The sequence below is a fragment of the Pholcus phalangioides genome, unplaced genomic scaffold (genome assembly GCF_987345545.1).
Source record: "Pholcus phalangioides strain wild (caught in Gottingen) unplaced genomic scaffold, Ppha-v1.0 ptg000031l_1, whole genome shotgun sequence".
Taxonomy (NCBI): Eukaryota; Metazoa; Arthropoda; class Arachnida; order Araneae; family Pholcidae; genus Pholcus; species Pholcus phalangioides.
This window is the reverse complement of record NW_028301621.1, coordinates 5456123-5475099: the sequence shown is the minus strand read 5'-3', so window position 1 is coordinate 5475099 and position 18977 is coordinate 5456123. Positions and strand designations below refer to the sequence as shown.

General features: G+C 34.0%; 1 protein-coding gene across 1 annotated transcript in view; it reads left to right on the top strand.

Annotated features, from left to right (window-relative positions):
* Positions 1–18977, top strand: part of Set1 (SET domain containing 1) — an 86345-nt gene that overhangs the window by 6406 nt on the left and 60962 nt on the right. Inside the window, exon 2 of the mRNA XM_089253032.1 lies at positions 13100–13236. Within this exon, the coding sequence (XP_089109158.1) occupies positions 13102–13236 (135 nt within the window). The 5' untranslated portion in view covers positions 13100–13101. The remainder of the gene's footprint in view (positions 1–13099; positions 13237–18977) is intronic.

Below are 18977 nucleotides of genomic sequence, written 5' to 3'. Positions count from 1 at the left end.
ATGTATTATAATAAATAATATCGATAAATAACTTGAAAATCATTATTTTTTATGAGAATATTCTCTAGTAATTTATAATAGAATATCCTTTGAGCGAATATTCTCAAGAATATTCTCTGTTCCCATCAAGAAGACGGGAATATTGAAGTTTGTAGACCACAATATTAAAGTTTGAAAGCAAGAAAAAACCACAGGGCTGAATTGCGCAACTTTTAAAGAAATGTGAGTGATACAGAATTTAAGTGTGTGTGCATTAAAGAAAACATCAGTTCTATATCTTAGAATGAAGGTGATTGTATAAGAATGGCTTCCTTTATCAATCAACTTTGGTTTAATTTCTTTTGTTGTGAACTTATTTCTGAAAATTTATCTAATTTTAAAATGATTTTTTAAGGTTTTAATCTAAAGGTTTCTAAAATCTTTGTAACCAAACTTTTGAAACCTCTCATCATGACCTGGAGAAGAAAATTAAGCTAACTAAGAATAACTAAAAGGTGTCATTGGGGGTGATTATATCAAAAATTGTTTTTTTGTAAATGTTTCAGACAATGAAAACTGATTTATATTTCACATTATAAACAAAATTAGTAAAAAAAATTTAAATTATTTAAAAGAAAAATAAATATCCTCAATTAGCTATGTTCTCTAATTTTTACATCCAGAAGAATATTCTTGTTCTTCGAGAATATTCTCACCTCACATCTCTAGTTTTAATAAAGGTGAACTGCAAGCGCATCCTTATCATGGCCACCGTTCTCTAATCTGTTGTTGAACAAGAATTTTTGTGCTTTCACCTCATAGCCAGAACACGGTGGACAACATATTTAGCATTTCTTGAGTAAGTTAGTTATTTGTTTGATTACTTCATTTTTTGTGATGTTTCCATGAATTATGAGATCATAGAAAAAGCAATCTCTTCTGGCTGTTGGTATTATTATTTGGAAGCGATGCCTCCATAGGTTAACTTGCCTGTCTATGATCTCGAAGAAAGGTTCTCTCGATGGTGGATAAACAATTTGGTGGACTAGTTTGTAGCACATCTTCAGATCTGCAGGGATTCTACACCATTCCAGCGAGTGCAAACCTAGAAATTGAAGTCTCGAGCAATAAGATCAACAACTCATGCCTGCTATTCATTTAATAAACTACCTCTTTGGCTTTTCGAGGAACTTTATCTCCTTGATTTTGTAAAAGCTCAATACTTGCAAACAGAGTTGGCCGAATGTATACACAGAAATCATACGACAGCATATGCACCTTACATTATGCCGCTCACACATAACGTGTATGAAATTCACGTATAGCTTTGCAGACTATGCCATGATAATGATCAGTGAAATCCGGAATGCGGCTCATTGCAATACCTAAATACATGCATGTATCCAAGTGCTGTAACATTTCATTACCTAGTTGGTAATATTCAGGATTGGTGCGTCTACCTAAATGCATTGATCAGCTTTTTGATGATGAAATAGAGAGTTTATACTGACAACTCCACTGGAAAAGTTGTTGGCATGATATTCTTAGGTCCCTAGTTTTTTCTGCTGGAGAGAATAACTTCACGTCATTGGCGAATTGCAATTGAGAGATGGGTGACACAGCCAGAGTGATATCGTAACTGTACAAAGTAAATAAGATCGGGCCTAACACCGACCCCTGGATGACTCTGCTTGGCACCTGCAGGGGTTCAAGAGCTGTGCCGAAACTGTTCTCTTGCGACATGGTGCGCCAAGGCACTGAATCCCTGCGCATTTGCGCCAATTCTTGTTCATGGTTCGTGGAGGTACCACTAATGCACTGTAGTGCGTCAAGTATCCAGAATTTAGGAAAAAGAAGCATGAAAATTTTGTTCACGAGACGCGTTCTTTCCGAGGCAAGGAAAAGGTACAAGGGGGGGGGGGGAACTTCACATTTCTTTCCACCATCTACCACAATCGCGTTTTCTCGGACCTTGGAAAGTAGTTTTACTACCTTGAAGTACGAAGTTCTGTACTGTTATTGGTATAACCTGCTGCTATCAAAGTCCCTGAATGAATATGCCGAATTTTCCAATTTCAAAGTTTTTCTTCTGTGGGTTATATACTGAAAATAAGGAATTCGTAAATTTTGCAACTACCAACCTGCGTTCAAAGACAGCATATCTACGTCACAAATTTGTTTTATTTCCCACGAAATTGCGCATGCGCCTCTGCGAAGAATCGAAAAGGGCATTGGCTTACTTGTTCAAATTACCAACGTTTTTTGAAGATCGTTGGGAAAAAACGGGATCTGCAAAAATTGCAGCTAAAATATCCATAGTTTTGTCATCTTGCCACTATGCAGTCATATGGTTATCGTCTGCGTTTGCCAATCATGACAATTTTGCATCGGGAAAATCCTGATTTAGTGAATGAGGCAGCTCGAGAAACTGACCACATCTTTTTTTAGTCTACAAAACTTTTTTCACCCTTTAAACTCCATTTGGCACCCATCCTAGAGTGGCACCCAATATGGCCACATGGGCCGCCCTTGCATTGGTGGGGGAGGGGCATGCTCTTAACAATAGTCAAAGGAGTTTGCACTAGGATCATGCTCATTTTACATAACTTCTGTGAGATAGCTATTATAAATAAATGTCCTACTTTTCCGAAACATGTTGTTGGAGAGAATGAAATGTTTGCACTCTCTTCCTTCTTGTTTTTCGCACTCCCTCTCATGCATTGCTGAGATGGTACATTACTCCCTCACGTATTGCTTGGATGTTGCTTAACATTGTATCACCAACAGAACTATCAATTATGTGTGATAAATGGGTTGCACTACAATGCAAAGCATTACAAGAAGTGAAATCGGTTCAGAGAATAGATAGATATTGGGCAGACATATTCAAACTTTGTAACCTTGAAAGCAGCCAAAAATTTTGCCAGTTTTGGTGAAGGCTTTTCTATCATTAGCACATGGTGAGTTCAGTGTTAAGAAAAGTCTGTTTGAACAGTTAAAAATCTGTTCATCCAATGCTTTAATGGAATTAGAGACAAAATCAAGGGCATGAAAAATTTGGAAAAAATTGTCATAGAGATGCTGAACTTCTGAAAGCGACTTGTGATTCGTATAGAAAATATTGTAACAGACTTCAGGCTAAGAAAACAGCAGAAAAAAAAACATTTTTAATCTATTAACTTGCTATGATATTGAGAAATTGTTTAAGTAAATAGGCCTAAGATATATTTTTTTTAATATTTTTCTTGTTTTTTACATTTTGCTTTTAAATGTAATTATTTTTTTTAATTCTGTGAAAAGCTAACTTTTTTTTTCACGGAAACCCTTATTATATTCTGCACACAGGGCTCCTACTTTTCTTACTTTTAGGTAAAATTTCTTATTTTTGTTACTACTATCAAATCCTATCAACAAAATTTGCATAATTGCTTTTCAATTGAGCAGTAAATCATCAATATATTGCCAAGCATTACAAATGTTGTAGTTTGCAATTAATGATTCTGCCAAAGCAGAAATTGTATTATTTTCAGAAGTGTGAATTGTATCATTGTCAATTTGTGAAGAAAATTTATTTAGAATTATTCGTTCCAATTTTTTTTGGCAAAACTTTTGGCAATTTCACAGAAAAATTACTCCTTATGTTGCAGATATAGTTCGTTTTTAGTTCAGCTCCATTTTCAAAATTTCTGCTCCAAAAATGAAAGTTTGCTGCTCCAAAATGGATAAGGGACGCCTGCACCCCTGCACCTGACATTCTCTGGACATGACGCTGGCTATGCAAACCTGATGAACTCTGTCTGATAGCAGTACCTGAATTATCTTCACAATTTTATCAGGAACACCCATGCCAGCTAGCTTACTCAGTAGTAGCAATCTGTATACTTTATCAAATGCCTTTTGGAAATCGACATAAATTACATAAACATCTTGTCCCAAATCTATAGCACTCGCCCATATATCATGACAAATCATCTGCTGCACTAATAAGGACCGGCCAGGAATGAAGCCAAATCTCACTGAGGGGATTAGGCCCATCTGGACAGCAAATGGAAGTAATTGATTGACGATGCAAAAATGTTTGCTTTCTCATAGTCTTCCGTTATCGTGATACCATTCACAGATAGCGTTGGTATATCCCGAGATACACAAAGTCTGTGGTGGGCATCTCGGTGGAAAAAGTTCCGATTTTGGTTTTTACAGAAGTTGAAGAAATGTGAACTCTTTTTCTCCTGGATGTAATTTGCATAGTTCCTAGCTATGGCCTTGTTCTTTAGCGGTTTAACTAGGTATAGATCTATATTGACGTCAAGCATGCAATTTTCTATTGTTTAGCATTCCCAAAACCTTGTCTTTTTTTTACTAGATCTCATTTGCAATTGCCGAAGGATGGAAGTGCATATACCTAGTAGACCACCAATTGGATCTTATCACCAGTTATCTTCCTGTAGCAAACAGAAGATCTAAGAAGTTTTTCCCCTTTCGTGGGAAAATTTATCAACTGAACAAGGCCTAGTTCTGCTGATATTGACATCCTGCTTCAGCTCACCATTTTGGGTAAAGGGCAGTAAATCACGTGTAGCGGTAGGCCTGAGCTGTTGTCGGTCTAATGAATGTGAATGATATTGACTTGAACTGTTACTCCAATTCAGATGAGAATCTCCTGTTTATCTGATCATTTCCCAACCAAAATCACCAGAAAGCACATGGAGCAGTAATGTCTGAATTCTCTCCAAAACTCAGAGCAATGATCTAAATTACATTCTTTATTTGGTAGAATGTACACCATAATAACCTGTACTTCCTATTTCCGCTTTTTATATCCACCTGTATTATCTCAACATCTTGATTTCCATTATGCAGGTTTCAGGCTGCTTGGAATAATAATGCATACACCTCCTTCACAGTAGTTGCTCTGTCATATCGGAAAATATGGTATCCTGGCAGACATATCAAGGAAGACAAGGCTGACTGATGTGACCAAGTCTTTGCTATAAACAGAATGTCGACCTCATATTGTCAATTGTCTCAGCAACACAAATTGTCAATTTTATATATTTTTTTATATTGCCGCCTGGCAGTCCAGTGGTTTGACTATGCAGGTCTGGGTTCAAATCCCGGTTCAGGCATGGATGTCTACTAACACACTAACAAATTCCCTGGACAGATCGTAAGGATCTCTTGGTCATACGTTATATAATCAAATTATTCACAATACTTCTATGGTTTATGAATATACCTGTAACTTTAAGAGATAGTAGCACATACAAAAACAAACAATCAAAGAATGCATGGTCTAAGACGTGCTATAGGGCGCAACATTTTAAAACCGAGGATATGAGGAGAAAACAGGGTTGCTAAAAAACGGTTTTTTTTGTTTAAACCAGGTTTTAAAATAATATTACCATTAAAAACAATAACATTTCTGAAAAATCATTCAAACTTCTAATAATTAATTAAAGTAAAATGTTTATTAATGTAATTAACGCTGTTCCCATATTAATTGATCAATAAATATTTCTTACATATTTACAAAAACCAACTTTTGCAATTTAATTATTTTTTTGCTTAACTCAATAGATTACTTTGTGTTTGAAAATTCTTTTAATGTTATTATCAATCATATAATATAAAGATGTTTTTTCTCCAGTTACTTTCAGTATGCTTAATTAGGAAGCTATTTTGCAAAAACTATAATAAAAATTAGGTGAATATAATGTATTTAATGAAGCATAAATAATGCAGATTAATTAACGATGATTTACGATATACAAGGTGATTATAACTAAGGTTCTGATTTCAAAACACTAAAAAAAAGAACGATTGTCAGAATGACTTGAAAATTGACATGAATATGCCTGAAGAAATTGAATTTTCTTCCAAATGGAATAGTAAAGAGGGGGAAAAAAAATACTTAAAAATGTAAAATTAATGACATCATCCAACACGTGGGAAATTTTCTCTCAGAATGGAAACAATACCCAGTCGTGGCAAAATGATAACTTAATTATAGATAGCATTGCACAATTTCATAATTCATGGAAACATCACAAAAAGTGAAGTAATTGAACAAATAACTATAACTTACTCAAGAAATGTTAAATATGTTGTCCACCGTGTTGTGGCTGGCTATGAGGTGAAAGCACAAAAATTCTTATTCAACAACAGATCAGAGTATGCCATGGTCAGGATGTGGATGCACTTGCAATTCACCTTTATTAAACCAAACACACCACACGTTAATATTCCAGAGGAACTTTTAACTTATAGCCTGGGGGATGCGCTGAAGCTAGCAATTCACCAAAGTTTGCAATCCAATCACTTTTTGTAACATTTTGAGGCACCCCACAGCCAGAAGTTGCAAGGGTTAAGGTCAAGCGAACTGACATCCGGCCAGGTGTCGTGCTATCTTGTTATTGTCAAAATAGGTCTTCAGCAGCTGCTCTGCTGGTATTGCAATGAGTATCTTGATAGAAGTTGTTCTATCCACACACTGATGCTGTGGAAGTACCGAAATGAATGTGGTTGCACAAAATAGATTATACTGCTGGCCAAGTACAGCATCATCTACTTGCACTATTTTGCATTACTTGTACTTTTTCCTTTTGCCAAAGAAATTTCCATTGCTTCAGGAGTATCCATGCAAATTTTCAAGTCATTCTGACTAGTACTTATTGTACAGTTTTGCAGTCAAGACTTTAATTATTATCACCCTGTATATAGCTGATTATTTTTCTTAAATCTGTTACTACTATACAGTAGAACCTTGATTAACAGTGGGCCTAACAGTTAAAGTATAAAAAAAAACTTGAATATATTAAGACTGGGTGATGTACAGTATGAGATGTGCTACTTCTTATGGGAAAGAAAATGAAAATGTCTGTGAGGTTATGTAACTACTACTACACTAGTCTTCGTCCTTTAAGGTCTGTTTACACGCGGTAAGTGATTAAGTTGGTAACTAAATTTTAAGTTACAGATTGTTCTTAAGTGTCCACACGATAAGTAATTAAGTCGACGCTCATTGGATAATTTTTATGGAAGCCAAGAGCAACTAGCGCATGCGCTGTTCAGTCTACTCAAATCTACGACGAGAGAGAGACGCACCGCATGGGAGAATAATAGTAATAATTTTTTATTTATCTGGCATTCAAAGAGGTGTTTTTTTAAAGCTCATATCTTCCACAACAATGGATAAAAATGATCTGGTAGAACTTATTCTGTGATCAGAGCCACATTATATATATATATTTTTAAAGAAGAATAAATTTATTCACTTTCACTTATACAACGGGAAAAAAAGAATACACAACATATTATAAACTGATGTAAATATTGATTATATGACATTTTAATCAAAGTTAAAGAGTAGATAAATTATGAATTATATATATATATATATATATATATATATATATATATATATATATATATATATGTAAGCCGAAAAGATTATGGGAGAAGATTCTTGGCATTCGTAGGAAATTCTAAGGGTTAAAAAAATAATAAAAATTCATTAAACAAAAATTATTTAAAATTTTTTGAAATTATTATTTTTAATTTAATGCAGGTGCTATTTTTATGTTAAATATTTGATTATTTTTACAATAGATGGCAGCAAATTCATTCTGGATGAGAGAAATATTCCAACCCCCGTCCCCAGTTTTTAATATATAATAAATCCTCCACACGTGCACCCAATATATTTTTGAATCTTCAATTTTTTTCAACTCCTGACAACATGTTGACTGAATATTCCATAGTTTTTTCCAACATAGAATAATTTTTAGCTTGTTTGTTAAGGTAATTTTCATTTCTGTAGTTCAGCAAACATTCATGGCGAAGATATTCTTCAACAAACTTGAAGGTTGTGTCCTCTGGCCACTTTACTATTCTATATTTCTGCGGAATTCTAGCGAAATGGTAGGAGACGACGGAGCATAAACAGGTTCACGCTTGAGATCAAAATAAACCCCCCCCCCCCCCCCGAGAGAGAGAGAGAGAGAGAAAAGACCGCTCTGAGTGGCAGGCCATGCCAACTGGCACATGCGCATAGGTCTACTTAACCGGAAAAAATAGAACCGTCTTTATTTCACTAAATTAATAAATAACTTATTCGCTTGCCACTTACTGACTAAACCCGTGTAAACGACCCTGATCATCTGCATACATTGTGACGTACTTGGCAACTTAAAATTTAGTTACCAACTTAATCACTTACCGCCTGTAAATGGGCCTTTAGGGACAGCTGGTGTCTTTATTGGATTATAAGACCACCTGTGTGTGTGTGTGTGTGTGTGCCCTTAGCATGATGGTGTCACTACTGTTGTGACTTCTTTGTGAAGGGAAAAAGAAACCCTGTGAGATAATACACCACTACTTTTAGATGTGTGATGCAATCCTTATTCATGAATTTGCTAAAGATATAGAGCATTATAATGTATCCAAAGGTTAGAAAATGTGGTAAGAATGAGAAAAATTTTGGCTTCTGTGTATAACTTTAAATAACCAAGATACTTCATATGAAAAAATATATATATTCAGGCCACTTTTATGAGACTTTTTAAAAAACCACTTATACCATTATTACTTATACTATTACCACTTATACCTTATGCCATTTAAAGATATACCATCAAAATGTACCCCACGAATATAAAATGTGGTAAAAATGAAAAATTTTGGCTAATAATAAACCAGTATGATATTTTTCAAGGAAAAAATTATATTTAGGCCACTTTTATTTGATTTTTTGAAAACCAAACTGGTATGGTTTTTTTCAAACTGTATATATATATGGTTTCTTTTCCTTATAAAACAAAACTTTTTAAAAAAAACCACTTGGTTAAAACCAAACAACCCTGGGAGAAAACACAAGAATAATGTATACATTGAAAACAGGGTTGGCAGGTTTATGACCATAACAGTTTTTATGGTCAAACCATGGTTTAACCTGTCACGTCAAAAACCTCAAATATTGCTTTTCAATATAAAAATTCCCATTAAAAATACACATGTTAATTGCATGTAACGTTTAAAGTGACTATGTTATACAAAGAATAAATATTTAATATGATTGTAAAATAATTCTCTACTCTCTACAGAATTATTTTGTACAATATATATGGTTTCTTTTCCTTATAAAATATACAATATGAATAAAGCATAGCATAAACATTGAAGGGAAAACTATGATATGATTTGACATTCTCTGATTCAAGATGATTCTTGACATTTCAAAATTTCTTCAACTGCGTATATGTATATATGCATTGATATAAACCATCTGCTGTACTCTTTTTATAACAGATAAGTGTTTAAAAAAGTTTATTACATCATATATGTAATGTTCATTTCAGTTATTATTAAATTATCTAGATAATCAACTAATACTTAAAATGATATTCTTATTGTGCATAACATTGAAATATATCTAGCGATCGAAATATTAAATTGTAGGACTAAAATATCATTTAATTTTGTAATGCTACCTTGTATATTATGCTTAAGAAACTCCTGTAACTTATCCTTAGACAAACTTAGGTATTCTTTCTTTTGTACTATGATATGGTATATTTACTATCATTTACAATGCAATGGTTTTCCAATTGAAGCTGTATTTAAACGCGCAAAACAAATGCTTTGGGTATCAAGTCCTGTCAGCTCTGCTTTGGTTGAAAATACTCTTTAAAACTCTGTGAATTTATACACCCTGAATTAAGAAATTTAAGTGAAAATAAATGAGTTTAATTAGTGTATTAACAGATGCTGCATGAAAATTTTTATATTTAATAAAATTTTGCTCAGATCAAAAAATTTAAATTATCAAAATAGATTAGTAATTATAATTTTGAATAAAAAACCCTTTAATCTACATAAAAGTTAATGTTTTGTTGACATATTTATCAGGTTAAAAAAACTATTTGACAACATTAACAATAAGTTTTTGATTGTTTTAATACTGATTTAGTTTCTGAAGTCTAAAACCTAACTCTGATGCTCTACCATACATATTTTGAATAAGCAGCTCTATTCCGCTTAGCAAATTGAACACAGGTAATCAGTAGCTTAGATAAAATGAACCACAAAATTATATTTTATATGTTCTAGACTCTTATGTTGAAAAATTGAAAATTGGAAATTATAATTAATATTTTGTTTTAATTACTGTAATAAATTAATGTTTAAAAATAAAACATTGTAATATGCAAAAAAGTAAGTATTTCATCATGTTAATATACCTATTGTGTTCAAAATTATCCAAAAGCATTCATTTAGGTTTTTGACAGTTTAAACCAGTTTTTGATGCTTGTCATGGACGTCAAAAACCCAATCCAGGGGGTGCACCACCTTCTGATTCTTAATCACCAATCATCCATACGTAAGAATCACGTTAAGAATCGAGCTCCGAATGCAACCACGATGTGATTGTTAAAAGTTATTCTTAAGGTCACGTGACGATGGACAGGCCGAAAAATTTCCCTTTTGGGGAATTTCGCCATTGGCCAATCAGCGCCCAGCTAAAAATTAACAACAGCTTGTTGTTGACAAGATAAGGAGGAAAAGAAATTTTAGAGCGACGCTAGCCTGAAAAAATGGCGGAGATTATTTCAGCAAATGTGAATACGGTTTTGAAGAAATGATAAATACATAATATTTTTTTAACATGTTACAGTAAAAAACAAACATATCCATACTTAATCATCCGATATGATTCGAATCAAAGATTCATCCCATGTTCACTGGGATGGATCCCTGCCATCCTCCATGAAGAGGGGCTATGCAATATATGTTATGGTGAAAGTGATAAAGAGCTGCGGTTATTATATAAATAATCACCAGCCATTTCAGTAAGTTTGATAAATTTACTCATATACCGTGAATCTATCGCATTTGTAGGTCATTATGCATAATTTTCAAACCATGGTTATTGCGATAAATGAATCATCGTTGTGTTTACATTATGTATGTAAGTGAAGCTAACATTACAAGACTAACAATAATTTTTATAATATGCTTCATGTTTCTTTAAATTAATTGTCATGGCGAAATGAACGTGGTACTGTACATGTATTGCATAGCTGCTTCGTGGCCAAATAAAAATAATATATAGTGATCAGATAATACACCAATATTAAAAATGGTCATTGCTTCTGTAATGTTGGCTTTTTCACGTACACCGAAGTATGTGAAAAAAACAAACGCAGCAGCAGGTTAATAATGATTTTTAATGTATGTACAATTATATTTCGGCCGATTAAAGCTTTATCTCACATATTTTGTGGGCGAAATTCAATTTTCTCTCAAGTTTTAAACTAATAAAAAATCATATATGATTTGAATTTAATAATTCCATAATATGAGTTACATTAAGTTCCCATAATATGAAAAAAATTGTGTTTACGGTTCATCGATCATGATATTTATGGATTGAAAATTTGAGAATTATGCATAATCACTGGTAAATGTGATAAATGTAGCAAAATTTATCAAACTTTATTGAAATAATCCGATATTTTATCACTATTATCAACATATATGTGCTGTATATAGACTCTAACACTGTTTTCAACTCTCCCACACAACCTTCAGATAACTTTTCGATAACTTAAAAAGTCTGACGAATTCCTTATTTTGACATAAAAATGCATTGTTAATTTTTTTTTCCATTTTTTAAAATATGAATCATAGAAAACTTATATTAAAGAAAGAATTTAAGTTATCTCGCATAGAAGAAAAAAAATGTTTACTAAGAATCAAGCTAAGAAGTGGGTAGCCTTGGTTCTTAACTCAATTCTTAACTATGGAACAAAAACGATTCTTAGTTAAGAATGTGGTAGCGAAGTTCTCTCTCGATTCTTAACTAAAGATCAAATCCATAGTTAAGACGCGGATTCTTATTAAGAATCAGAAGGTGGTACATCCCCTGGTTGAAAAATCAATTTGAATGAATACTTTACAATAATTGCTCAAAAGAGTGACTATCAACGGTGATGCAAGAAAAACAGTGGCAAAGGAGGGATTAGCGAATGCTCTGGAATATTCCAGGCATAACGTGAACCTCCCCAGCAGGTCCTCTTCACAGTCAAGAGGAGTCTCGTACACCAGACTCTTCTGCTATGTAGAAATGAAGAGGCTATAAAGGCCCAGGATGGAGAGTTCTGGGGAATGGGTGTACAAGAAAATTAAACCAGAACGGGATGATTCAAAGGGGGGGGGAAGGGGGAGCACCATCACACATGAAAAAGTGGCCCTTTTTGTAATTGCAGTTTTCTTCCCCTCCCAAAGGTCCATATTATGTATCTACCAAGTTTCAATGAAATATATTCACCATAATGGGCACTATATAGGTCTGAGTAGTGTCAGTTAAATTGTAGCTACCAAGTTATCAATTCAAGCCGATTCAGAAATTTAAATGATAAATTTTGTAGAATGGAATTAACTCATCTTCTAGGAGGCTAAGGTTGGCCATATAGGTCTCAATCGAGAGAATAGAGCGACGCGTACAGTGTACGACAATCTGGAAAGGTGACCAGCTGCCTGTGACATACCACATACCGAAGTTTTTAGAATTTCGTCCTCAACACCCCCCCCCCCCTTTTTTTTTACCCCCAAGAATGTGACTTATTTAATTTTTTCCATGATCAATTGATTGCAAGTTATGTCAGTTTGAAAGGGAGTTGCACCAGCATCAAGTTTAGGGATTTAACAATGTCCATTTAGTTAATTCTTGTAACATGTTACAAGTGTTATCTCAGTTTACATCTTGCTAAAGTAGAATTCTCTTTAGTAAGGTAACTAGATCAGAGCTTGACAAATCAAAAATGTATTTAGGTGCCAGCCAAACTTTTTTATGAGCCAAGCATAGCTCAAGAAAATGGTGATATGTGCTTCCCATGTTACAAGATATACTGTAATGAGAAATCAGAAATTTTTATATCATCCTGAGACTTAAATTTAGCAATGAAATTTAGAAAATGTTAAACATTAATACTGGTTTTTATTTATCATGGCTGTTAGTGCCTGGAGTTTGTCAAGCCGTGGACTAGACCAACTAAAAAAATCAGCATTGGCACCAGAGATTTTAATAAAATTCAACAAACATTTTTGTTTTCTTTTGCAGAAATGAATGGAATCAGGCCTTTTTCATCTGATGTTGCTCATGGTGACAAAAAGAAAAGAAACTATAAGTTGTTAGTTGATCCAGCCTTAAAGAAAGGAACTGAGAAAATTTACAGATATGATGGTGTTGTTCCTGGAGTAAGCCTTTTGTAATCTTTTTGTAAAGACTTTTACTGGCTGTTAGTTTTAATTGATGTACCAAAGTATTTCATCACAGGGTATAGTGATTTAAAAAATGATAAGTTGTTTCTGGGAATCCGTTATTCATGACTATTATTATAATGGTATATTGGCGCTTGCTAGTGATTTGTTCTGATACTCTCGTGATTAGTGCCAAAAAATATGGACAAAATTTTCTTCCCCAATATTTTCTGAAAATTTTAACTTCATTCAGAGTAAGAGAAATTCATACAAAACACATAAACATCCAGTAATCGAGCTTCTTAAATATTAACACTTTACTCCGAACTTTTCATGGCTTTATGAATGGTGGCTTGATGTAACTTAGATTCAGAGTGAACTGCATTGTAAAAGTATTGGTTCCCAAATACTTTTAGTCATGGACCCCCCCCCCCATTTATAGTAGCAGAAATAACAGTCATCTAACGGTGAGTGTGTTCTCGAACAATGGAGAACATTCTATCCAGTTTTAGTAAGTGTGATGCGATATTAGTGCCACCTACTGTAAGATCAGTCGTGTCCCATGAGGGATATAAGCCCTTTACTCCAAGGGGTGAGTGTCGCCTACTAGACTGTAAAAGAACAAAAACAATAATAATCCTATTGAGAGATGGACCACAAGTTAAAATTGTAACAATATTAGTACTGTAGTCTACCAACGTTACAGCGGTGCTTTTGCATGTTAATTTTAATTTTTTTTCTTATAATTCTACAATTTTACCTGGACCCCCTGTAAAAATCTATGGATCTGTGTTGGGAGGGGGGGCTTCAGACACCCTCAATTGGGAAGCACTGCTATAGACCACCTATCAACATACATACACTCTCTTCCAAAAGTTAAGCACACGACGGCTTATATAACATAATGACACACCACTTTAACCGTGTCCTTCTGGATTCAACGGCTAATGGAACACAAATGCAGGGTACCCGGGCGCATAGTCCCTTCATGTGAAGCTTTCGACACACAGTACCGGCAAATATTGTCTTACCAAGTGATGCTGCAATAATTGATGTAACAGTGGTGAAAGTTACTCGTGGATTCCACTTGGATACTATAGGAATATACGGATCATCAGATGGGGGTGGTAACCTTGGTTTACTGGACCTGTGTCTCCGGTCTGCTGTTTGACTTGCTTGGGAATTGTTTTTGTAATCGGTATATTGTGTGGTATAGTAGCTAAGCGTAATTGACGAGCGACCTCCACAACTGTTACTTCCTAGGTTGCAATAGGTCAGGTGGGGTAAAATGGTCATAAAAAGATATGTTTTCATCTTTGAAGAGGTATAACCATATGACTTTTTCAAAAATAGGATATCTTTTGGCTGATATTTTACATTACATTCTTAGAGAGTATATTAGCACATTTTTCAAAAATATTTTTTGAGTGTAACAGTTTTTTTTCTGCAACTTTTTAGACCTCACTTTTATGACCACTTTACCCCATGGGGTGGGGTAAAGTGTGTAGTGCATGGGGTAAAATGGTCATACCAATTAATAATGAAATTTTAAGAAAATAATCAGTGGGCATTGAAATTTTATTTAACACATTTATCAAAAAATAATTTTCTACTTTTAAATTTATATTTTTTAATGTACTCTATGGTTATAAATCTTGGCTTCATTAGGATCTTCAAATACAACTGACCTTTTATTTCATCTATGTCCTTATTTTCTGGAAAGGTATAAAAATTCATTATTTAGGCTTTTTCAAGAGATTCAACAGATAATAAATCCTTATTAATCACTTGTCTGATAATTTGCATTATTGGTTTTTGTTCTCTTCATGATAAACCAGCACCCCACACACACAGCCTTCTGACACCTTTCATAAAGTTTGAATAGTTATAGATTTGCCTCAGATCTTCAAGAAAATTTTTCTTTGGCTATGGGAGTTAAATGTAATTTTCGCATATTTATTTTGTGGGAGTCAAAGATCAACTATTTCCTTAATTAAGGTTTCTCCTATCCTATCCTGAACATGTTTTCATTTTGCCCTTGAGTTCTGCATTACTCTTTCATTTACAGCTGAGATTAACGAGGGCAAGGTAGTCAGTATATGGCTTTTTTCAAGTCTCTCATCAGACACAACACTGATATTATAGTCCGTTTCAGGTTAACTTTGCAGTGGAGAGAAAGGTAGAGAGTGTATTCCTTCGCCGCAAAATAAAGTTCCTATAAATTTTAGTTTTATGATGATCATTTATACAGAATATTTCAAGTTTTTTAATGATTTTGAAAAAATAATGAAAAAGTATAGTTTTGAACCGATGTTTCTTCGTTTGAAATTTTTAAATTAGAAAAAATATTTTTTACCATTATCTAAAAATCTATAGCAACCACAACGACATTTTGGTGCGATACCCTACAAATCGTCCATACCTTACCAAGGCCGCGTATCGATACATTGGTTAAGAGGCTTTTGTTGCCATAGCAACGAGTGATGAGGTTCCCTCGTAGCTTCCTCTTCACTGCAAAGTTAACTTGAAACGGACTATAGCTAATTTTGACACTTTCTAAGTTCAAGTCAGCCACTCATGAAGTTGATTCTGTATCTTTACTTCCCTTGGTTGTGAATTGTGAAAGTTCATCTACAAAAGGGGTGGGGGGGTTGTTCACATTGAGCAAGAGATTTCAAGCCTTCATTCCTTTGCATGGTAACCGTGATTTTCTTCTAGAATCCTTTTGTCTTGACTTGTTAATGATCCATCTTCCTTAAGTCATATGGAATTTTTAACTCATGTTCTTGCAGCTCACATGATACTCTAATGCTCTTTCCAACAGCTAACAATACTAATGGAAGAATGTCAGAGTACTGTTGTATATTCTTTTCACATATAGGTTCAAACACCTACTTTCCAAGTGCATGTTTGCTCTAGAAAAGAAAAAAATTGAACTACATTAAGTAAAAAGTAAATTAAGTAAAAAAAATCTTACAAGTTCAATTATATATTAGGCAAAATAGCTCCTAGCAACTAAGTGTTAGTTAAGCCTAATGCTATGACCACTTTACCCCACATTGTTTAAATTACTATAAAATATGAAATATAATGATTACAACTTACCAGTGCATGGAATAGTGTTCTTGAGATACTTCTGGAGTGCCCTGTACAGCCAATCTATAAAAAGTTTTAGCAACTAAAATGGTAGAGAGAAGTTATTCAGGCACTCAAAAAATGGAACCCGAGCTTCAACAACAAAAAAAATGTTCATTTCCACTAAAATGTTGCTTGGCATTATATTTTAGGTGAAAAACTTTGCTACTAGCAAGTGAAAGTTAAAACCGAAATTCGGTAGTAATATCAATTGAAATTCTCAAGTTATGCCATTTTATGTTCAGTACGACCATTTTACATTCCTGACCACTTTACCCCACTTGACCCTATCACTTGGTAAGACACTATCTGCTGGTACTGAGTGCCGACGGATTCATGTGAAGGGACTGTATGCACAAGTACCTTGTGTTTGTGTTCCACTAACCATGCAATCTAGAGTTGTACGATTAAAGTAGTGTTGTAATGTCATATGAGCCGTCTCGTGCTTAACTTTTGGAAGCAAGTGTATATTTATCTTATGTTTCAAGATTTTTTTGAAACTTGTTTGAACAACATTGTCCAATAACTGAACATTTATTTTCTAAAGCTTGTACTCAATTTTTTGGTTTACCAGAGCTTGTATTAGGTCAAGTTAAAAAAATTGTTAGCATTGGAAAGGGGAAGGGCAAATTTAACTTGGCAAAAACTTGATTATTATATCACTGAACTGTTCCATTTAGTTATCTCCTATGCCAGTGTTTCTCAAAGTGTGCATTGTGGCTCCTAGGATCGTCACCAACCTTTGTAAGGGGTGTTGTGGCAAGCTGAAGATGTTGATTTGTGTGCTTATTTATGCTTTGAAGTTATTCTTTCAATTTTTTCGAGATAATGTCAGTCTCTGGAACTCGAGTTCGCAAAGTACGAATCAATTTTACAAACAACACATATTTATTTTGCAGAGCAGCTATTAAACGTATTCATGAAAACAAATTTTAACAAAACACAATGAAAACATAGAGCAACCGACAAATAATATGTCTTTTACACAAAAAGCAACAAAACTTAACATAGTTCCGCTGAGGCCGCACCACTATATAGGGAATAAGAAACCTTCCGAAATAATCTCAAAAATTATTGCATTATCTTTATACTAATCTTGGCGATATAGCATTGCCAAATCATCGCTGTCGCCAAACTTGCTAAGTTTCGTTTGTCATTAATTTGTCAAGATTTACATAGTAATGCATTAATAGTAAATAATTATTTACAGGTGAAAATGACATAATACAAAATAAATAATGACCATTTACATAATTTTTGTAACATTATGAATCTACCAAATTCTTCTGAGGAGCCACTGATAAACCATGAACTAAGCAAGAGAGACAGTGACTAAAGTTCGAGAACCAGACTGTTGAGAAGCTTATCAGAAACAGAAGCATATCATAACTATGACTAACATAGCTCCAAAAGAGAAAGACAGGTTATTTCCTTGTAAAGGGAGATGAATATGTTCTGAGTACAGTCTGCCCTGTATTCGTGGTTTCCATACTCACGGTTTTTCTTTTATGGGAATTTTTTTTTGGCTACACTCAGCAGTTGTCATTCACATGTTTTGTTTACAAAATTTGAGCTATGCTTGTTTAGGATGGCTCATTTTTCTAATGGTACAGATAATGCTTTGAAAAGACAAAAATAAGTGAAAACTTGACAAGAAAAATTGGATATATTGACAAAAGTAAATCAATTGCTATTGTGGCCCGCCATTACAGAACTAACAAATCTACGATTAGATATATCAAGGAAAAGGAATTGGGAATTTGATCAGTCATGGCTGTAGCTGCACCTATGGCAACAAAAACTCTGCTTCACCTACAGGATCCAGATGTTTCTCTTGTAGAAAATGCTGTTCTTTGTGAGCATGAGACTGCTACTAAAAATGTATTCCAATTGATTGTAATGTAACATCCCTTTTGGGGATTACATGCCCGGTTTGAATTATCCAAAGTTAAGGCAGACAACAAGTAGGAAGTAAATAAACAAGTTGGTTTTGTATCACTTCAATTGCTTTATTACATTAAATGGATTTTGTAAATTTACATTCACAGGTTAACCCTCAATTTATCGTTGAGAACAATTTTACAATTATATGTTTTTCTTTCAGTTCAAAAATTTCATGTTAGTAGATATGGATCAATCTCACCATAGGAAGTCCATGTTCTGTTGAACATCACCTTTTCAGTCATAGACATAACACGGATCCATCCACATTAGTAGAGTTAATTGAAGAACAAAGGCAAGTCATGGCAAGTCACCAGCAACCACCATCACCAGGCAAAAATCTCTCAAAGGTTAGAGGTGAAAATCCTCAGGAACTAGTAAAGCTGACGTCTTTGAACACAGGATAATGGGATGTCTAGATTGACGTAGATCGACACCTCCAGTATAATTCCTGCGGGGTTTCATCATCCAGAGCAGGCAGATAGTTACCAGATTGGTGCTGTAAATTCCGTGAAAGACTATTAGACTTTCGTTTACAGAATGTTTGTGATAAAATCATTTTCACAGAACCAGCCGGGAAATAGAGAACAAGAGTTATTCAAGTTATGACACGACTTTTTTTTAGTTTAGCGACCTCAACTGATCGTTTTGAGCTAACAAAC